The 17,314-nt window shown below is 40.5% G+C and overlaps 1 protein-coding gene across 5 annotated transcripts in view; it reads left to right on the forward strand.

Annotated features, from left to right (window-relative positions):
- The window catches only part of LOC126035897 (COBW domain-containing protein 1-like), a 36,726-nt gene that overhangs the window by 9,256 nt on the left and 10,156 nt on the right, over window positions 1-17,314 (forward strand). For 3 of the 5 annotated variants that reach the window (XM_049794971.1, XM_049794974.1, XM_049794975.1), the window contains 4 exons: window positions 9,011-9,057; window positions 9,785-9,871; window positions 10,708-10,752; window positions 14,652-14,708. In XM_049794971.1, coding sequence (XP_049650928.1) covers window positions 9,011-9,057; window positions 9,785-9,871; window positions 10,708-10,752; window positions 14,652-14,708 — 236 coding nt within the window. The remainder of the gene's footprint in view (window positions 1-9,010; window positions 9,058-9,784; window positions 9,872-10,707; window positions 10,753-14,651; window positions 14,709-17,314) is intronic. The other 2 variants (XM_049794973.1, XM_049794972.1) reach the window with 2 other exon arrangements.

The raw sequence follows: 17,314 nt of genomic DNA on the forward strand, positions 1-17,314 counted from the left end.
TATGGACTCCACCCCCTGACCTCGCACACACACATACGGTGTTCCTTTAGCCTATGGGCTATCTCTCTAATGTGTCCATCAATTTTGGGGCTCTATCTGTTGTAACAGTTCTTCAGGATAAGAGAGAGATGGTGTGAGATGTTGGGTTGTTGTACGCTGCCTCTGGAACTTGTGGCTAGTACATTTGGTGCAACTCATGCCCCTGGTCTGCAGGTCAAAGATGTTGATCTTGAGGAAATTGGTGGGTGCCAGTTCAAGTTCTATCGCTGTTGTACTTGGCTCAGTTTCAAAAGTCCATCCTGTAGTCATTTGGATAATTCTCACAATAATACCCTTGATATGGCATATAGACACTATAGATACAATGACATGCATTGGCAGGTTATTTAGCAGTTAAATATCATACAGCCTAATTCACTGGCTATTCTCTCCCAAAATCAAATCTCCCTGAGGTACACATCGAACTTCCCCATCCTTCTGCATCACCCACCAGGTGTACCCAGGTCCTTGAGCAAAAACAACCCCTTGAATGGGTTTGCTTCTGCTTGAGGGAGGACTAACCCAGACTGTCTTTCCTAACATACTCCTCATGCGCACTACAGGGACTTTATCCCCTTCTACAGTATGTGGATCTCTTGGTTGGGCGGGGTCAGCCCGATTGGCGGATCCTCTAGTATTAACTAACCAGGTGGCTTTTGTTAAATGTGTATCCCAATGCTTGAAAGTTCCACCCCCCATCGCTCTCAATGTAGTTTTCAGCAGTCCATTGTACCGTTCAATTTTTCCGGAGGCCGGTGCGTGATAAGGGATGTGATACACCCACTCAATGCCATGTTCTTTGGCCCAGGTGTCTACGAGGTTGTTTCGGAAGTGAGTCCCGTTGTCCGACTCGATTCTTTCTGGGGTGCCGTGTTGCCATAAAATTTTCTCTTCAAGGCCCAGGATAGTGTTCTGGGCAGTGGCATGGGACACAGGGTATGTTTCCAGCCACCCAGTGGTTGCTTCCACCATTGTAAGCACATGGCACTTGCCTTGGCGTGTTCGTGGGAGTGTGATATAGTCAATCTGCCAGGCCTCCCACTGTTTATATTTCAGCCATCGTCCTCCATGCGACAGGGGTTTTTGCCGCTTGGCTTGCTTAATTGCAGCACATGTTTCACATTCATGGATGACCTGTGAGATAGTGTCCATGGTCAAGTCCACCCCTCGATCTCGAGCCCATCTATATGTTGCATCTCTTCCCTGATGGCCTGAGGTATCGTGGGCCCACTGAGCCATAAATAGCTCACCTCTACGTTGCCAGTCCAGGTCCACCTGAGACACTTCAATCTTGGCGGCCTGATCTGCCTGGTGGTTGTTTTGATGTTCTTCAGTGGCTCGACTCTTGGGTACATGAGCATCTACGTGACGTACTTTTACCACTAGCTTCTCTATCCGAACAGTGATATCTTGCCACAGTGCGGCAGCCCAGATGGGTTTACCTCTGCGCTGCCAATTGCCTTTCTTCCATTGCTGTAGCCACCCCCATAGGGCATTTGCCACCATCCACGAGTCAGTATAGAGATAGAGCACTGGCCACTTTTCTCTTTCAGCAATGTCTAACGCTAGCTGGATGGCTTTCACCTCTGCAAACTGACTCGATTCACCCTCTCCTTCAGCAGTTTCTGCGACTAGTCGTGTAGGACTCCATACAGCAGCCTTCCACCTTCGATGTTTTCTCACAATGCGACAGGACCCATCAGTGAACAGGGCATATTGCCTCTCATTTTCTGGCAGTTTATTATACAGCGGGGCTTCTTCGGCCCGTGTCACCTCTTTCTCTGGCGACATTCCAAAATCTTTGCCTTCTGGCCAGTCCGTGATCACTTCTAACATTCCTGGGCGACTGGGGTTTCCTATGCGAGCTCGCTGTGTGATCAGTGCGATCCACTTACTCCACGTGGCGTCAGTCGCGTGATGCGTAGAGGAAACTTTCCCTTTGAATATCCAGCCCAGCACTGGCAGTCGAGGTGCTAAGAAGAGCTGTGTTTCAGTACCAACCACTTCTGAGGCGGCTCGAACTCCTTCATATGCTGCCAAGATCTCTTTTTCAGTTGGAGTATAGCGAGCCTCGGATCCTCGATATCCCCGACTCCAAAACCCCAGAGGTCGGCCACGGGTCTCCCCAGGTGCTTTCTGCCAAAGGCTCCAGGTAGGGCCATTCTCCCCAGCTGCAGTGTAGAGCATATTTTTAATATCTTGTCCTGTCCGGACTGGCCCAAGAGCTACTGCGTGAACAATCTCCTGCTTAATCTGTTCAAAGGCTTGTCGTTGCTCAGGCCCCCATTTAAAATCGTTCTTCTTCCAAGTAACTTGGTAGAGAGGGCTTACAATTTGACTGTAATTTGGAATATGCATTCTCCAAAAACCCACAACACCTAAGAAAGCCTGTGTTTCCTTTTTATTAGTCGGTGAGGACATAGCTGCTATTTTGTTGATGACGTCCACAGGGATCTGACGACACCCATCTTGCCATTTTACTCCTAAGAACTGGATCTCCTGCGCAGGTCCCTTGACCTTACTTTCTTTTATGGCAAAACCAGCCTTCAAAAGGATTTGGATTATTTTCTTCCCTTTCTCAAAAACTTCTTCTGCCGTGTTGCCCCATACGATGATGTCATCAATATATTGCAGGTGCTCTGGAGCTTCACCTTTTTCTAGTGCAGCCTGGATCAGTCCATGACAAATGGTGGGGCTGTGTTTCCACCCCTGGGGCAGTCGATTCTAGGTGTACTGGACGCCCCTCCAAGTGAAAGCAAACTGAGGCCTGCACTCCGCTGCCAAGGGAATGGAGAAAAATGCATTAGCAATGTCAATTGTGGCATACTACTTAGCTGCCTTTGATTCCAGTTCATATTGAAGCTCTAACATATCTGGCACAGCAGCGCTTAGCGGTGGCGTGACTTCATTCAGCCCACGATAATCTACTGTTAGTCGCCATTCCCCATTGGATTTCTGCACGGGCCATATGGGACTATTAAAGGGTGAGTGAGTCTTGCTGATCACTCCTTGGCTCTCCAGTTGGCAAATCAGCTTATGGATTGGGATCAGGGAGTCTCGGTTGGTGCGATATTGTCGCCGGTGCACCGTCGTGGTAGCAATTGGCACCTGTTGTTCTTCAACCTTCAGCAACCCCACAACCGAAGGGTCTTGGGAGAGACCCGGCAGGGTAGACAGCTGTTCAATCTCCTCCGTCTCCAATGCAGCTATACCAAAGGCCCAACGGTACCCTTTTGGGTCCTTGAAATACCCCCTCCTGAGATAATCTATACCAAGGATGCACGGGGCCTCTGGGCCAGTCGCAATGGGGTGTTTATGCCACTCATTCCCGGTTAGACTCATTTCAGCTTCCAATACGGTTAGCTCTTGGGATCCCCCTGTCACACCAGAGATACAGATGGGTTCTGCCCCTTTATAACTAGATGGCATTAGGGTACATTGTGCACCAGTGTCCACTAGAGCCTTATATTCCTGTGGGTCTGATGTGCCAGGCCATTGAATCCACACTGTCCAGTAGACTCGGTTGTCCCTCTCCTCCACCTGGCTGGAGGCAGGGCCCCTCTAATCCTGGTTAGAACATCCGTTACTCACTTTCTGCACACGTAAATCGGAAGTCCCTTCAAGGGGATCAGAAATGAGATCAGCCCATCTACTGCGTCTGGGGGACTGCTCACGGGAAACTGGAGCAGCAGTTTTCCAAGAATTCTCTTTTCTGGTTGCTTTTTCTCGCAACTCCTGTACCCATGCATCCAAGACTGAAGTGGGTTTTCCATCCCACTTCCTCATGTCTTCTCCATGGTCACGCAGGTAAAACCACAGGTTAGCCCGTCGAGTGTACTTTCTCTCTCCTCTCTCTTGGGCAGAGGAACGCTTACTCCCAATAACTGCGATGCGGGCCTGTACAGGTGAGGAGGAGGACAGATCCACTTTGAATTGCTGGAACTCTCGGGACAACTCCTCCACAGCTGAGACACAGGCCCGTAGGGAGGAAGAGAGACTCCCTTCGTATTGCCGGAGTTGGACAGCCAATTCATCCACCGTTTGTCCATAGCCTTCTCTCCAGGACATTACTGCCAATGAGTTGGCATAGGTTGGTGGTGTACTTCGTAGAAACTTCCGCCACATGGGTTGTGTGCATTGGACTTCATCTGGATCTGTGGGTGACTGCGCATTTTCTGGATCATTGTAAATCACCTCCAGCACGGCTAATTCTCTCAGGTACTGAATACCTCTCTCCATGGTGGTCCACTTGCCTTGGTGACATGTAACTTCATCCCTGAAGGGGTATCTTTCCTTTACACCTAACAAAAGTCGCCTCCAGAGGCTGAGGACTTGTGTTTTTCTCCCAATCGCCTTGTCGATGCCCCCTTCCCTAGACAGAGATCCCAGCTGCTTGGCTTCCTTACCCTCTAATTCCACACTACTAGCCCCGCTATCCCAGCATCGGAGCAGCCAGGTAACAATGTGCTCACCTGGGTGGCGGCTAAAATCTTTTCGCATGTCACGCAACTCACTCATGGATAGAGATCGGGTAATTATTTCAGGTTCTGCCTCTACCTCCTGTTCTCGCGATGACCCTGGTTCATCTTCATCTCTCGCTAAGCGAACTGATTTCTTTGTGTGTTTCTTTTTCTGTACAGGGGCGACTGATACTGGCACAGGCTGGTTCTCTGGTTCAGCTGCAGTGTCTGTCACCGGGGTAGGGCTAGTCATGGTACCTGTTGTCGTGGTAGGGGCAGCCACGGTGCTTGTTGTTGGGGTAGGGGCAGCCACGGTGTCTGTTGTCAGGGTTTGGGTAGCCACGGTACATGTTGTCCTGTTTTCCATCTTTTCCCCCTTTTCCCCCCGAGGGTGCTGCATAATATCAAGCAGTGTTTGGTAGATATTGGCCAGAGCCCAGCACAGTGCAGCGAGTTGTATGTCTTTGGAATAGCCACAGCATTTTTCTTTCAAATATTCTGTCACTTTATAAGGGTTCTGTAGTTGTTCGGGAGTGAACTTCCAAGTCACTGGCGGTGAGAAGTTCTCTAGATACTTGCCCATATGCTCCCACATGCCGTGCCACCCATGAGTATCCAGCTTTGGGGGAGATCTCTGAGTGGTACTCTTAAAGAGCGTTTTTGTAGCCCTAAAGAAGACCTGAAACATATTCAGGAGGCATAGCACTAACAGCACACTGGCTTGCGCATCCCAAGGATATTCAAAATTCTCAAAAGCTGTTGTAATTAGTCGGAAGGAGAATAGGGAGGTGAACGGACGGGGGGAGGTATCCCCCCCTAATTTCCCCATGGATTGGGTGTAATTACCAATAAAATCCGACAGAAGGCGCCCAAAGTATGGAAATGATATCACTGCCTCATACAGATACCAGCTTAACCTCATGACCAGTGATGTAATCATTTCATAAGTCGACATTGCCCAGTACAGCAAAATGATAATCCCAATCACTCTCCCAGAAATGAGATACACAACTACAGGCAATACATAGAGCATATAAGAGCTTACAAAACGCCACCATGTAAACAAATGAAACAACATTGTGGCTAACATCTATATATCTAAGAAATGCGTTTGGCAAATTTGTTTCAACACGCTCTGGCCAGATCTGTCGTTATCTCAACCCTTCGTGCCCCACGTTGGGCGCCACAAAAGGACTGTCGTGGTTTCAGCCCGGCCGGTAACAAAGGACCACGCAGCCGCTCGCTCACTCCTCCGCCCCCCTCCGGTGGGATGGGGAGGAGACGGAGGAGAGAAAAGGAAAAGAAACTGGAACCTCGAGGGCTGAGATAAAGGCAGTTTACTGGGACAAACACAAAAGAGATTACAACAACAACAACGGCACTAATGAAAAAAAAAAGTATACAAAAAAGAGTGATGCACAGTGCAACTGCTCACCACCCGGGACCCGACGCTCCGCCACTTCCCCCACCGAAAAACAGAGGCCACCCCCTGGCCCGCTCCCCATTTATATACTGGGCAGGATGTCACATGGTATGGAATAGCTCCTTGGCTAGTTCAGGTCAGCTGCCCCGGCTATGCCCCCACCTCCCAGGTTCCTGTAAAAATTAACTCTATCCCAGCTGAACCCAGGACAAGGTGCTAATGTAATGGCAATTGTGGTGAGGGGAGATGAGAGAGCCAGGTGTCTAGGTACCATTTCAGATTAAAAGATTACTTCATTATATGGAAGCAGACAAAAAGAGCAGGTATTAGAGTAATCTATAGAAAGTGTAATGTAAGAACAGACCTATAGAACAGTGAGTTTGGATAACAGAAGAAATTGTGATTAGATCAAGTAGTTCAACTTTTTTTGTAATAGCTAGACATAAGTATAATTATTTGCAACTTGATAACTTAGGAAGTGACTACTTTGATTAGGTACTGATTTTGCAGGATTCAAAACAAAAGCGACCATAAGAAGGGATGCTTCCATGGTATAAAAATCCTGTCATGCTGTGGAAGTGTTTTTAATATCTCTTTATTTTACAATGGCTGCAAGAAGCTGAGAGAACTGAAGAATGATGGTTAAAAAATAAGGAAGTGATCCCTCCTTTGTAAGATTTTATTTTCTTTGGACCGTGTGGGTTTCTCATTTCAGTTGAGCTGATCTAATAGCAGATTTACAGGAAGGGGGCAGTCCTGTTCTCCTGTCAATTTGTTTTGCACCAGGGCAGAACTAATCTAACCCCATAGCAAGCCAGTTTGGTGAGTTAAGCCATCGCGTTTTGCAAGGACTTTTGCAGAGGAGTTGGTAGAAGAATGAGGGGAAGGGACTGAGAGGTGGTTTGCCCTTTTAAGCAGGAACTGACTTTTAAGTCAGCTCAGCTATCACAAAAAAACCACAACATGTCTTAAGTCAGACTCCTTTTCAGCTGAGTGCCCTCATACTAATTCAGATATGTTTTATTACTTGCAAAAATGTTCTGTTTAGCTTTCTCTTCATGCAATGCTGATATATTGGCTTGAATCAACTATAACTGTGTTGCTCACAGCAACACTAAATTATTATTGTTTAAAAAATAAAATTTTTAGTATTTAAACTTACAAGTAATATGTCAGAAACAACACAGAAATGTTTTGAAACATTCAGCTTTTCTATCCATTATTATCTTTGACAGTTCACTGGAAACTCTTTCATTATTTAATCAGTAAGCCTGTACATCACTGACATCCACTCAGAATAATAGAAACTTCAGACTTTCTCAGTTATATACCAAGTAAACAACCTTTGTTTTGTATAAAGGACTTGCTGAGTTGTATGATTCCTCTGGTTGCAAAGCTTGACCTCAACAGCTGCTTGTGATTCAAAGAATTTTGAAAGCCGTACAGGTAATGACATTGAGATAATAGGCAGCAATTTAAGGGTGTCATGCTTCAAAGAACCAACCCATCACAAGAAGAGCTGACAAACAGTAGTACCCTGTGACCAGTCAGCCAAATTGAAACTGCAGTGGTAATTGATATCATGGGTTATCACTAATGGATTTGTCACCCAGCAATCTAAAATACTCATTTTTTTAATCGAGGGCAAACAGTTGGACAACTTGAAGTGACAGTTCTCTACTTTCAGGACTTGACATCTGGACTACTGACATTGTTCTTTTCAGGGCAACAAATCTGACAACATTTAATTCAATAGAATCAATACACAGAGGATTACAAAGAAAAGGTCAGAAGAGAGGTTCTCTCCCAGTCATCCTGTTGTTATGCTCTGCTTAGGTTGTGCACAATCAGGAAATAGTTTTGGTTTGTTTTTTCTTTTTTTTTTTTAAGGTGACAGACTGACAGTATTTCATGATCTATTTTTTCTAGTCAAATAATGTTAGATGCCTGATAATTCCACTTGAAGGAAAAATAGTTTTCTAGAGTTTTTAATTTATGTATTTCCCATGACAATTCCACTTTCATTTGGTATTTCTGTGTCTTTCAAACCAAATTTTAAAATAATATTCCTGGTACATTTAGAGCTGATGAAGGAATGCACAGGACTCTAGTCTTCCCAGAGATGTACGGTTTAAGTGGTGAGGTCTTACTAGTATTACAGCATCAGTTTAAAGTTTTACTGCTTCCAGGTGTCTGTGATGCTTCTCTCCTGGAGATTGCTGCCTGCGTAGTAGAGTGGGCAGTAAATAACTTGTAGCTGAACCTTTGCTGCTTCAGTGTAGTCCGTTGCTCAGTCTAAAATAAGTAAGGCTTTATGTTGTTAAATTTCACGCTGCTGCTGGAGATGCAGGCATTTTTCTCCGTTTCACTAATTCTTCTGTGAGGATGTTAGCTTGGGCAGACAGGTGGAGCACAAAGATGCAGTTGAAATTAAACTCCAGCAGCATGACAAGAAGCTTCTGCTTTTTTCAGTGCTGACTGACTCTTCTGCCCAGTTACAGCTTGAATAGGCCACAAGCACTAATGTTGGGCAGACTTGCCAAGGCGTAGTGGTTTATTTGTACAAACCCAGAAGCAGAGTTGGGGATTTTTACTGTAGAAGTACAACTTGTCAAATCTTTCAGAAAAAAGGAATATGCAATTTTGTATATGAAGTTCTGTACTGTAAGCCTAACCTTTCTTTAACAGTTAGTTGACATCACACTCATTAGTCAAGTTACTGTACTTTCATTTTTTCAGATATGTTTTTCCATGATTACTGTATGTCACGGTGACTCTTTTTACTTCATCGTAAATCTGAAAAGTAATTAAAATAAATATAATACAGTTTTCCAATTCTTTAGAGTTCTAATCATAAAAGTCATTAAAAGAGAAGAGTTTTCGTAAAAGAAATTATAAGCTTTTGTAATGGCAAACTTATAAATACACTTTTTCACCATCATTTTACAGAAAAATTCTAGATGCCATTTTCCTCAATACCTTGTTGAAAAACATACCTCAGCTGAATTGGTTTTGACTTCCTTTAAGGGCAAATGAATTTAGATGTCATTTGAATATGCTTAATCCAATTGTTTTAACTTTTGTCTAGCACTTGACAGAGGAAAAGCCAGAAGGCCTTGTCAATGAAGCATCTCGGTATGGATGTGTAAATTAATTTTATATATCACAGTTAGGAACTGCACTGTATAGAAGTTAGTTAGAAATGGCTTCTTTTTCTTTTGTAAGGCTTTTTGCTCCTCCTTTGCTTTTAAACCAAGAAAGATTGGTGTAATGAGGTAGAAAATAGAAAAGTGACTTCATGCTCCATTTTGGTCTCTTTACCAAGATCTGAATCTTCTAATACATACTTTAAAAGGGACTGGATTTTACGTCAGTGAAGGGGAACCACCTGTGTTGAGAGGAAGGAAGAATTGCATGCTACGATCTGTCAGATGCTCGAAGTAGAACTGGAGATAGAGGATTATAAGACAATAAAAGTCTTCATAAAGTAACGAGACTTCCAAGTATGACTTTATGAAGACTACATGCAAGAGAAATAGGGGCTTGTGAAGTTCATAAATCACCAAGCACTTTGGATTAGATGACGTTCAAAAAAAAACAAACGAAAAACTAGCAAGCCTTTGTAGGTTGCTAGAATTCTCTTACGGCATAGAAGAGCACCACAAGGAGAAGCCAGTAGTACTTTAGTCATACTCCATGATGTTTGATAAGTGCTTGGCTTTCTGTATTAACAATGCTCATACTGTTTTTTTGGTACTATGGGAGAGATGGTGTTTCTGCCTTACAGAAAAAGTATTTGTTTGCTTATTTTGTTTTTTTTGTTTTTTTTTTGTTCCCCCCTACCCCCACCCTTAATGCATAGGCAGGTTGCATTAGCTGATCTTATAATCATCAATAAAACAGATTTGGTTTCAGGGGAAGAACTGAATAAAGTCAGAACATCTGTCAGGTATGAAACTTTTGGCATAACTGTAACACTGTACTGGCTCAAACGTTATTTTTAATTAAACACAGTTCCTTCCTTCATGCTGTTAATACAGAAATTAGATCTCACGATTATGTTGACACAAATCATTAGCTCAGAAGGGAAAAGAGACTGCCCCTTTCTAAAGGTGTTTCAGTACTTTTAGGTGCTTACACACACAGGGGCTTAGCAGCTTGCCTATCTAGGTAAGATCTGATGTGACTTACGGAGGACAGGCCTTTGTCTTAAGTGTCAATGCTCTTACATTTCTGGGCAGCTGTTCTCATTTTTCAGAATCAGCATCGGGGGGGGGGCGGGGGGAATCTACTAGTAGATATGAGTTCACTAGGAAACACAAAGAAAGATATGTGGAGGAAGTCCCAAATAATTGTCATGGGTGCAGAAGAACCTATAGTCTGAATCAAATTAGCAATCAAAGACGTGCCCCATCTTTTTCTGTCAATACCATGATAACCAAAATGAAACATCAAAATTCTAAATACTTTAAAACTTCATTAGTGGTTTGAATTCTAAAAGTAAAAATGCTTAGACTCAGCAGGGTGTATCATGAAGAGCCTTCGATAGGAAAACACTATTCTCACTGGTAGTATTTTGTTGTCAGAACTTCCAAAGTTCCCCAACCCTTACTTAGGAGATGAAAAAGTCACAAAAACAAAGTCTGTTGGGTTGTCTGTTGCTTTATTCAACAAGTTGATAACAGAGTTGGGGTTATTGTTGTGGTGCTATTTCTATTGCTGCTTTCCATGGTTAACTTGTTCCAGTGTTTTCATATAACTTCTGACTTTTATGTTTTATTTTAGGTCAATAAATGGACTTGTTAAAATTCTAGAGACACAAAGATCAAGGTATTAAATGGCCACTATTACTAGGTACCAGATCCTGCTTCTTTTGTGACAAATTTAAGTATGCTATTAGATCAGCTTGCGTAAAGAAGAACTATTGAATTAGAAATATTTAACTCAATATTTATTTTATGAATAAGCATCTAGATAAAGGATTTTTTTTAATGAAGTAAAAATGTATTTTTCTTTTTTCTTTGTTACTGTTCACTTCTTACACTCTACTGTATAACTATTTAAAAAAAATATCACTATTAAGATGTGTCTTAGTTTGGAGAGGTTGTCACTAGTGGGTTTTACTGGACTTTGCGATATAACCATAAATATTTTTTATTTACATGAGAAGGGGATTTTACAAAAGCTAGGGCATTTTTTTTCCCCTCAAAACCTGTATTTTGTTATAAGTTTAATACGAATATGGCTTTTAATTACTAAAATTGCCTTTTACTCATGTTGCCATTTATGGAGTAATAGCATTTGGAAAGTTCCTGAAAAATGCTAATACGGATGTAATTTAATTGGCTTCAGCATATTCCAAAAATGTAGCAGATTTTTAAGGGAGTGTTAGGCAAAAATTCAAAATTTCTTATAACTTGGTAACCAGATCTTGTAACTAAAGAGCAACTTGCAAGGCCAAGTTGTCTCTGAGCTAATCACTGATCGTATGCACTATAATGTTTTCTTTCTGTTGTGTCAGCTTAAACATTTTTCTCACTTATGATGGCTGCTGAAAATAAGTTGTTACTACAAAATTACTTTGAAAGCAGTGCAAGGAAGCTTATAAAAAGGAAAAGTAATTACATTGGTTTTGCTATTTTTTCCTTGAAATTCTGACTCGGATTTCTTCTTTAATAAGGAATTAAATGGATATGGTGTTCTTTGGGTCATTAGGAGAGCAGTGTATCTTTCAGACTGCTAGGACATCAATTATTTGCTATATTGTGATAAATGTTCCTATAATACAGGTTCCTGTTTTGAGCAATTTTTAAAGGGAAAATAGTAGAAAATCTTAGTAAGTATACTTGTTTTTTTTAAAGTTATTGTCAAATGGAGTTGGAAAGTGTAGTGAAGAATATTTGCTCTTGTTGGCTGATCAGGTAGGACCAGCAAGTGACTGTAGAGTATGTATTTTGTTTGGTTACGCAGGGTTTTGAAGACAGGTGCTTGTCTGACTTCAATCTGAAGATCAGCTCAGTTTACATTTCCAAAAACGTTAATCTTGTTAACATTTCTGTTGGCTTTAACTTACTTGAAATTCTGTCTGCAGTCTGATCACTGGAAGTTTTATGCTCTATTGTTGAGCAGTTGCACTATGAAAAACATTCTCTTTAGTGACTATCCTTTTAGTTTATAAGGATTATTCTCATACTGTTTTAATTACTTTGTTCAAGGAGCAAGGTGAAATGTTTAAGTAGTTTTGACAACTTCACACTCCATTCTTGTTAACTTGCAAATTCTGTTGAAGAATGCTTAGAACAAGAATAAGCAGTATTATAGAAGGGATCATAGATTCAGTTACTGGGCGGTGTTTCACACGCATTCATTTATTGCTCTTCTAGTGATCATCAGTAAATCATTTCTCTTATGTCAGCATGTGTGTCTATTACATAAAAAGTTATTTTCTTCAATGGATTTGTTGTCATTTAGGGACTTAAGTTCAAAACAGCAAGTGTATATAAACTTGTGAGCAATTCTTATCATCAAGCTTTTAATGTTCACCAGCTTTTTGATATGTTAAGTTTTAATGTGTAAATAGTCACTCTAGATTCTCCTGCAAAATTTAGACTTTTGTGAATTTGTCTTATTCTGTAAATTCAGTATTATTAAGTTAGTATTTTGTAAAGTTGAATTAGAATAATGTTACTGGTATTTTTCTCTGTCTGTAAATGGAGGTGAGAATGCTCTGATGATTCCAGGTTAAATTTAATCAGGATTTTATTCTGATGGTAAACCTTGGATATTTACTCATAGCTAACTTTACATTATCAAATCTGGCTGTCTTTTATTTTTGAGACCTCTGTATTACTTACGATTTTCCTGACATCTATGCAGTGTGGTATTTTTTCATCTAATGTATGTACTGCAGCATGAATGGTTGAATGAAAGACAAAAGAACAAATACTGCAAAGGAATGGAGTTGCAGAGATACAATTGTAGCATTTCCCTTTCCTCCTATTTAGTAAACTTTTGGAAACATGATATTAGTTTTTAAGTTCTGGAATTTATATTATGAAGAATGGGAAATTTTACTTTGCCACAGAATGGGGGAGAAAATCATGAAGGATGATCAGGGCTTAGGAAGATACTTAAACGGAACAGATTTGCAGCTGATTGCTCCAGCTGAAATCAAAGAAGTGGCAGCAGGATGATTTTACTGAGAAAAAACAGTGGTTTTGAGAATGCAGATGAGTTCCTTGTTCTTTAGTTGCAAGGCATAGTACAGAAATGGTCAATGAAATGCTTTCGAGGGGGAAAAGAACCAAACTCTTTATGGGTAAAATTAAATCACTCATAAATTGCATATGCATGGGTCTGACTGCCCTAGGAGATTAGTGCAAGTCTGAGGCCAAGATTTTTCTAATATGAGGAAGGAAAAAAAAAAGTTTCTGTAAATGTTATAATGGTATCCAACATGGCTAACAATTTTGAAGAGGATATTAAACTTCATGCTTTGTGTCTTAAATCAGTATCTTTCCATGTCCATTAGGAAGAGATCCAGTATGTGAAGTGTAGTATCCACATCTGCATCATTCTCTCGTATGTGATGCATTAAATTTTGGATATTAGATTAAGTGGACCTCAGATTCAGTCCTCAATGGCAGCTATTGTGTTACTAATAAATATTCTTTAGTGAATGACACATACTGTTTTCCCATGCTTAAACATTCCAAAAGTGAAATAAGCACAAAACTAATTTATTAGTATGTTATTTGAGAATACATCTTCTTTAATTAGGGGCTTTTGTCCCTCAAAAGCCCACATTTAAAAGGGACCAATATAGCACTTTCTTGAGTGTTTCTGTATGATTTTTCAGAACGCTGCTGAGAACAAACAACTGGCAGTGAGCTGGCCATGACTTCAGAGAGGGATTATTTACATATTTTACATTATAAACCTTTCATCTTAGAAACTGCTTTGCAAAGCTACTGTTGGGTGCAGAAGTTTAATAATACTGGCTACACTCCAGAGATCTTTTTTTTTTCCAATGTCTTATATGTTCCTTGGTTTTAGCCACATATCATTAATTGCATTTAGAAAGCTATCAATTGCTATTAGCAGTGAAGCCTATAGTCTATATTGCTTTTATAAAAAAAGTTTCTTATACAAGTTTATAGGTAGCTGTTCTTACAAGTAAATATGATCAGTGCTCTCTGTTCCATATTACATTTTTCATTTGTCTTGTTCCGATGTTAGAGCTGAGATTTTTCATAGTAGCACTTGCCTCATAGTATATTTCAGTTTTGTTTGCTAACAGTGTGTCAGTGTAAGCTATGTATATTCCAGCGGTTTGGGTGTGCGTTGGGGGTGTGTGTCTATATTAAGGGTGCAGAATGATTGCTGGGAAGAACTTCAGGGTTCCTTTTCCCATTTAGGGAAAATCAGGTTTATTTGGGCACGCAGTATGAGGGATTTTGTCATCTTACTTGGAAATACCATGTATTCTACTATATTTTTAAAACTATGTTTCTGTGCTTGCATATTACTCTGTAAATAAACACTGCATCTCCTTGTAGGAGACAATACCAACCACTAATATTCAATAAAGCTAAGGATTGATGGCATTAGTATGATAGACAGAAAAACAAATATAAGCTTCAGTGAACCATTTTAAAAATAATTATTTAAGTATACACAATATTTAAATATAGCAAAAATACAAAGCTTGCTTTCTTCCCTCTGTTTAGAGTTGATCTCTCCAATGTCTTGGACCTGCATGCTTTTGACAGCTTATCTGGAATAAGGTATGGTGATAATTTCACTGTCTTTTATTAGAAATAATGTTCATTGTATAAATACATGCCTGAAATAGGCACACTGAAATCCTGCCTCAAATTTGCATCTGAGTTTCTGTTAGAAATCCTAGTTCAGTCACGTCTTTAAAGTTCTCACTTCATAAGTGGTAGTCTGAGACTGATGATTTTTTCCACTTGAAATACATGCAACAAAAGCTTTTTGACCTTGTAAAGTTAAATGAGCCAGAGTGTGCATGGTTGGTTGGTGCTTTTCCCCAAAATACAAGTTTTGCTCTAATACTAGTGGTATAGTAGATTTGTACACTCTTTTCTGGTTCTCTTAAAGGGTTTCAAAATTTTTCTCACTTCACATCATGATGAACTGGAGGCTTCCTTAGTTTTCACAGAAAACAATGAGGGACTGAGGTTCCACAACAAACAAAGCAACTACAAATTCTGATTACTGTGTCCCACATTCTTGTTTTTTTAACGCCATATATGTGCTTCAGCATGCTAGGTGGGTGGAACAGTAAAATTGGAGATGAGGGGAGAAGGACTTCTGTTCGCTTTGTGTGCTGAAGTTCAACAAAGAGAGAGCAAGGAGTACTGGAACAATCATAAAGGAAGGGAGGGAATATTCAACTAGGGGCGGTATCAGCTTCATTTTTCTTCCTAGACACGTGCTGTTCAATTCAGGTAAAGGAACATAGCCACTTACTTATTCATAGAAGGGAGAAATTGCGGAAGATGCAAGCTACTAATCTCTAGTAGATGAGATGTGCTCATAAGATTTCCCAGTGAACTGGTGCAGTACTATCCAAAGGATAGCCTGCTTTTCCTGACTCTCTGCTGCCCTTCGTTTTTGCTGGCACTGGCTTTTGTCTGATCTGCGAAAAGTAGTGTTTGTTTCTTTTGTGGTCCTTGAATGTACCAGTCAGATCTGTACCAATGGCAGTGTCGGGGAGGTATCAGAATAGGCATTCAAAAGAAAGTTAAGGGAGGAGGAAGGCCAATATATCCTTTATGGGCAATAGGTAACTATTACATTGTAAACCACATCATAAACCCATGTCCTGCATTCTTATGATGGATCAGCTAGCTAAACTGACTCATCCTGGAGGCACAGGATAGAGGGAAAGCGGGATATGTGAACCAGAAAAGGGTCATTATTGATAGTGGCAGTTCACAGTTAGATCTGATTAGCTGTAATATTAGATGGCATTATGCTAGGTTTATTAGGACGGGCTGTGCTCTACAAATCTGAGAAAGTTCTTAAGGAGCTGATGAAAAAAAATCTTTCTTGCTTTACTCAGTCTAGTCTTCTTGCTTATCTCACTCATAGTTCCTTTAGAAGTTCTCAGTATTTGTTATTAGAACAGGTGAAATACTCTAAAATTGCAGCATTTGAAAACAAATTCTAAAAGCACCAAGAAGGTTGTAGACTGCTTAAGTGAAGTTCCATTTCTTTTGTTTTTATTGGAGCTCTGTACAGCAGAATTGCTTACCCTGCTATCAGTTCATAGATACAGAAATCCCTGCATAGAATATTAGTGGTGGCTTCTGCCCTATCATCTGTAGCAGAAAAAGTCTTTGCATCCAGCACCATTTGAGCACAAATACACGCCAGCACACTAAGAAAATTGTTCTTTTAACTGCATACTACATTAAGGATTTCTGCCAGAATAGCAGACAGATAAAATATCTGATCGGAATAACTGCACTGGTAGAACCTTGTAGTCTATATATGCCCTGAAGTGACAGGAAACACATTGAGAGTTCTGGATTCTTGTGGTATGCAGTCTGAGAAGACAACAAAGCAAAGATGTGAGGAGTGTGAAATATTACTTCAGTAGCAGTCACTACCTTTTTTCCCACCATTGAAGGCTTCTTAAAACTTAGTTGTCAAACTAGGAGGAGAGATTTTTATGGGCAATCTTGTCTGAAGTAGCAGAGAGCTGTCATCATAGTGACTTTTGCCATGGTATTCTTTTTTCTGCATGTTGGACATAAGACAGAATGTTCTCTGGTACAGAAACAGTATTTGAAGAAATCTTGCACTGTCTTGATTAAAGACAGATGTGGGTGTGTAATCTAAAGTTGCAGTAAAATTTTATGTTGTCATACAAAATGATACAGCAAGACCCTGAATCTTAGTTTACGAAACAAGTCCCCAGTTTCCTCTATGAAGTAGAGAGGACCAGTTCTAAATTAGCAGGCACACTGCACAGTAGGAGTGAGCTGTACAGCATAGTTGAAATGGAAGCTGGTATATAGTATTTCACTTGGCATTATAGATTTCATTCTCACAAGCAACAGCTTTGTACATTTTTTTTTTCTTCTTGCTTTTCAAATAATTCTTCTAAATTTTTTTAAAAAATCAACCTCTAATAAATTGACAAATTCTAGTGATTATTTTTCCCTTCTTGCTTTAATGATATAGTTTGCCTCTTGTTCCTACATAAAGGAGTATCAAGGGCATTGTACTTATTGAAGTATAAATATTTAAAATTCCAAAAATAATTCCAAATCATTACTATAGTCTAATTGTGTTTATATTAAAAAACCCTGACATTCTAACACAAAGCATTAACTAGATCAAACCAATATAATTAAAC

The sequence above is a fragment of the Accipiter gentilis genome, chromosome Z (assembly GCF_929443795.1).
Source record: "Accipiter gentilis chromosome Z, bAccGen1.1, whole genome shotgun sequence".
NCBI classification, from domain to species: domain Eukaryota; kingdom Metazoa; phylum Chordata; class Aves; order Accipitriformes; family Accipitridae; genus Astur; species Astur gentilis.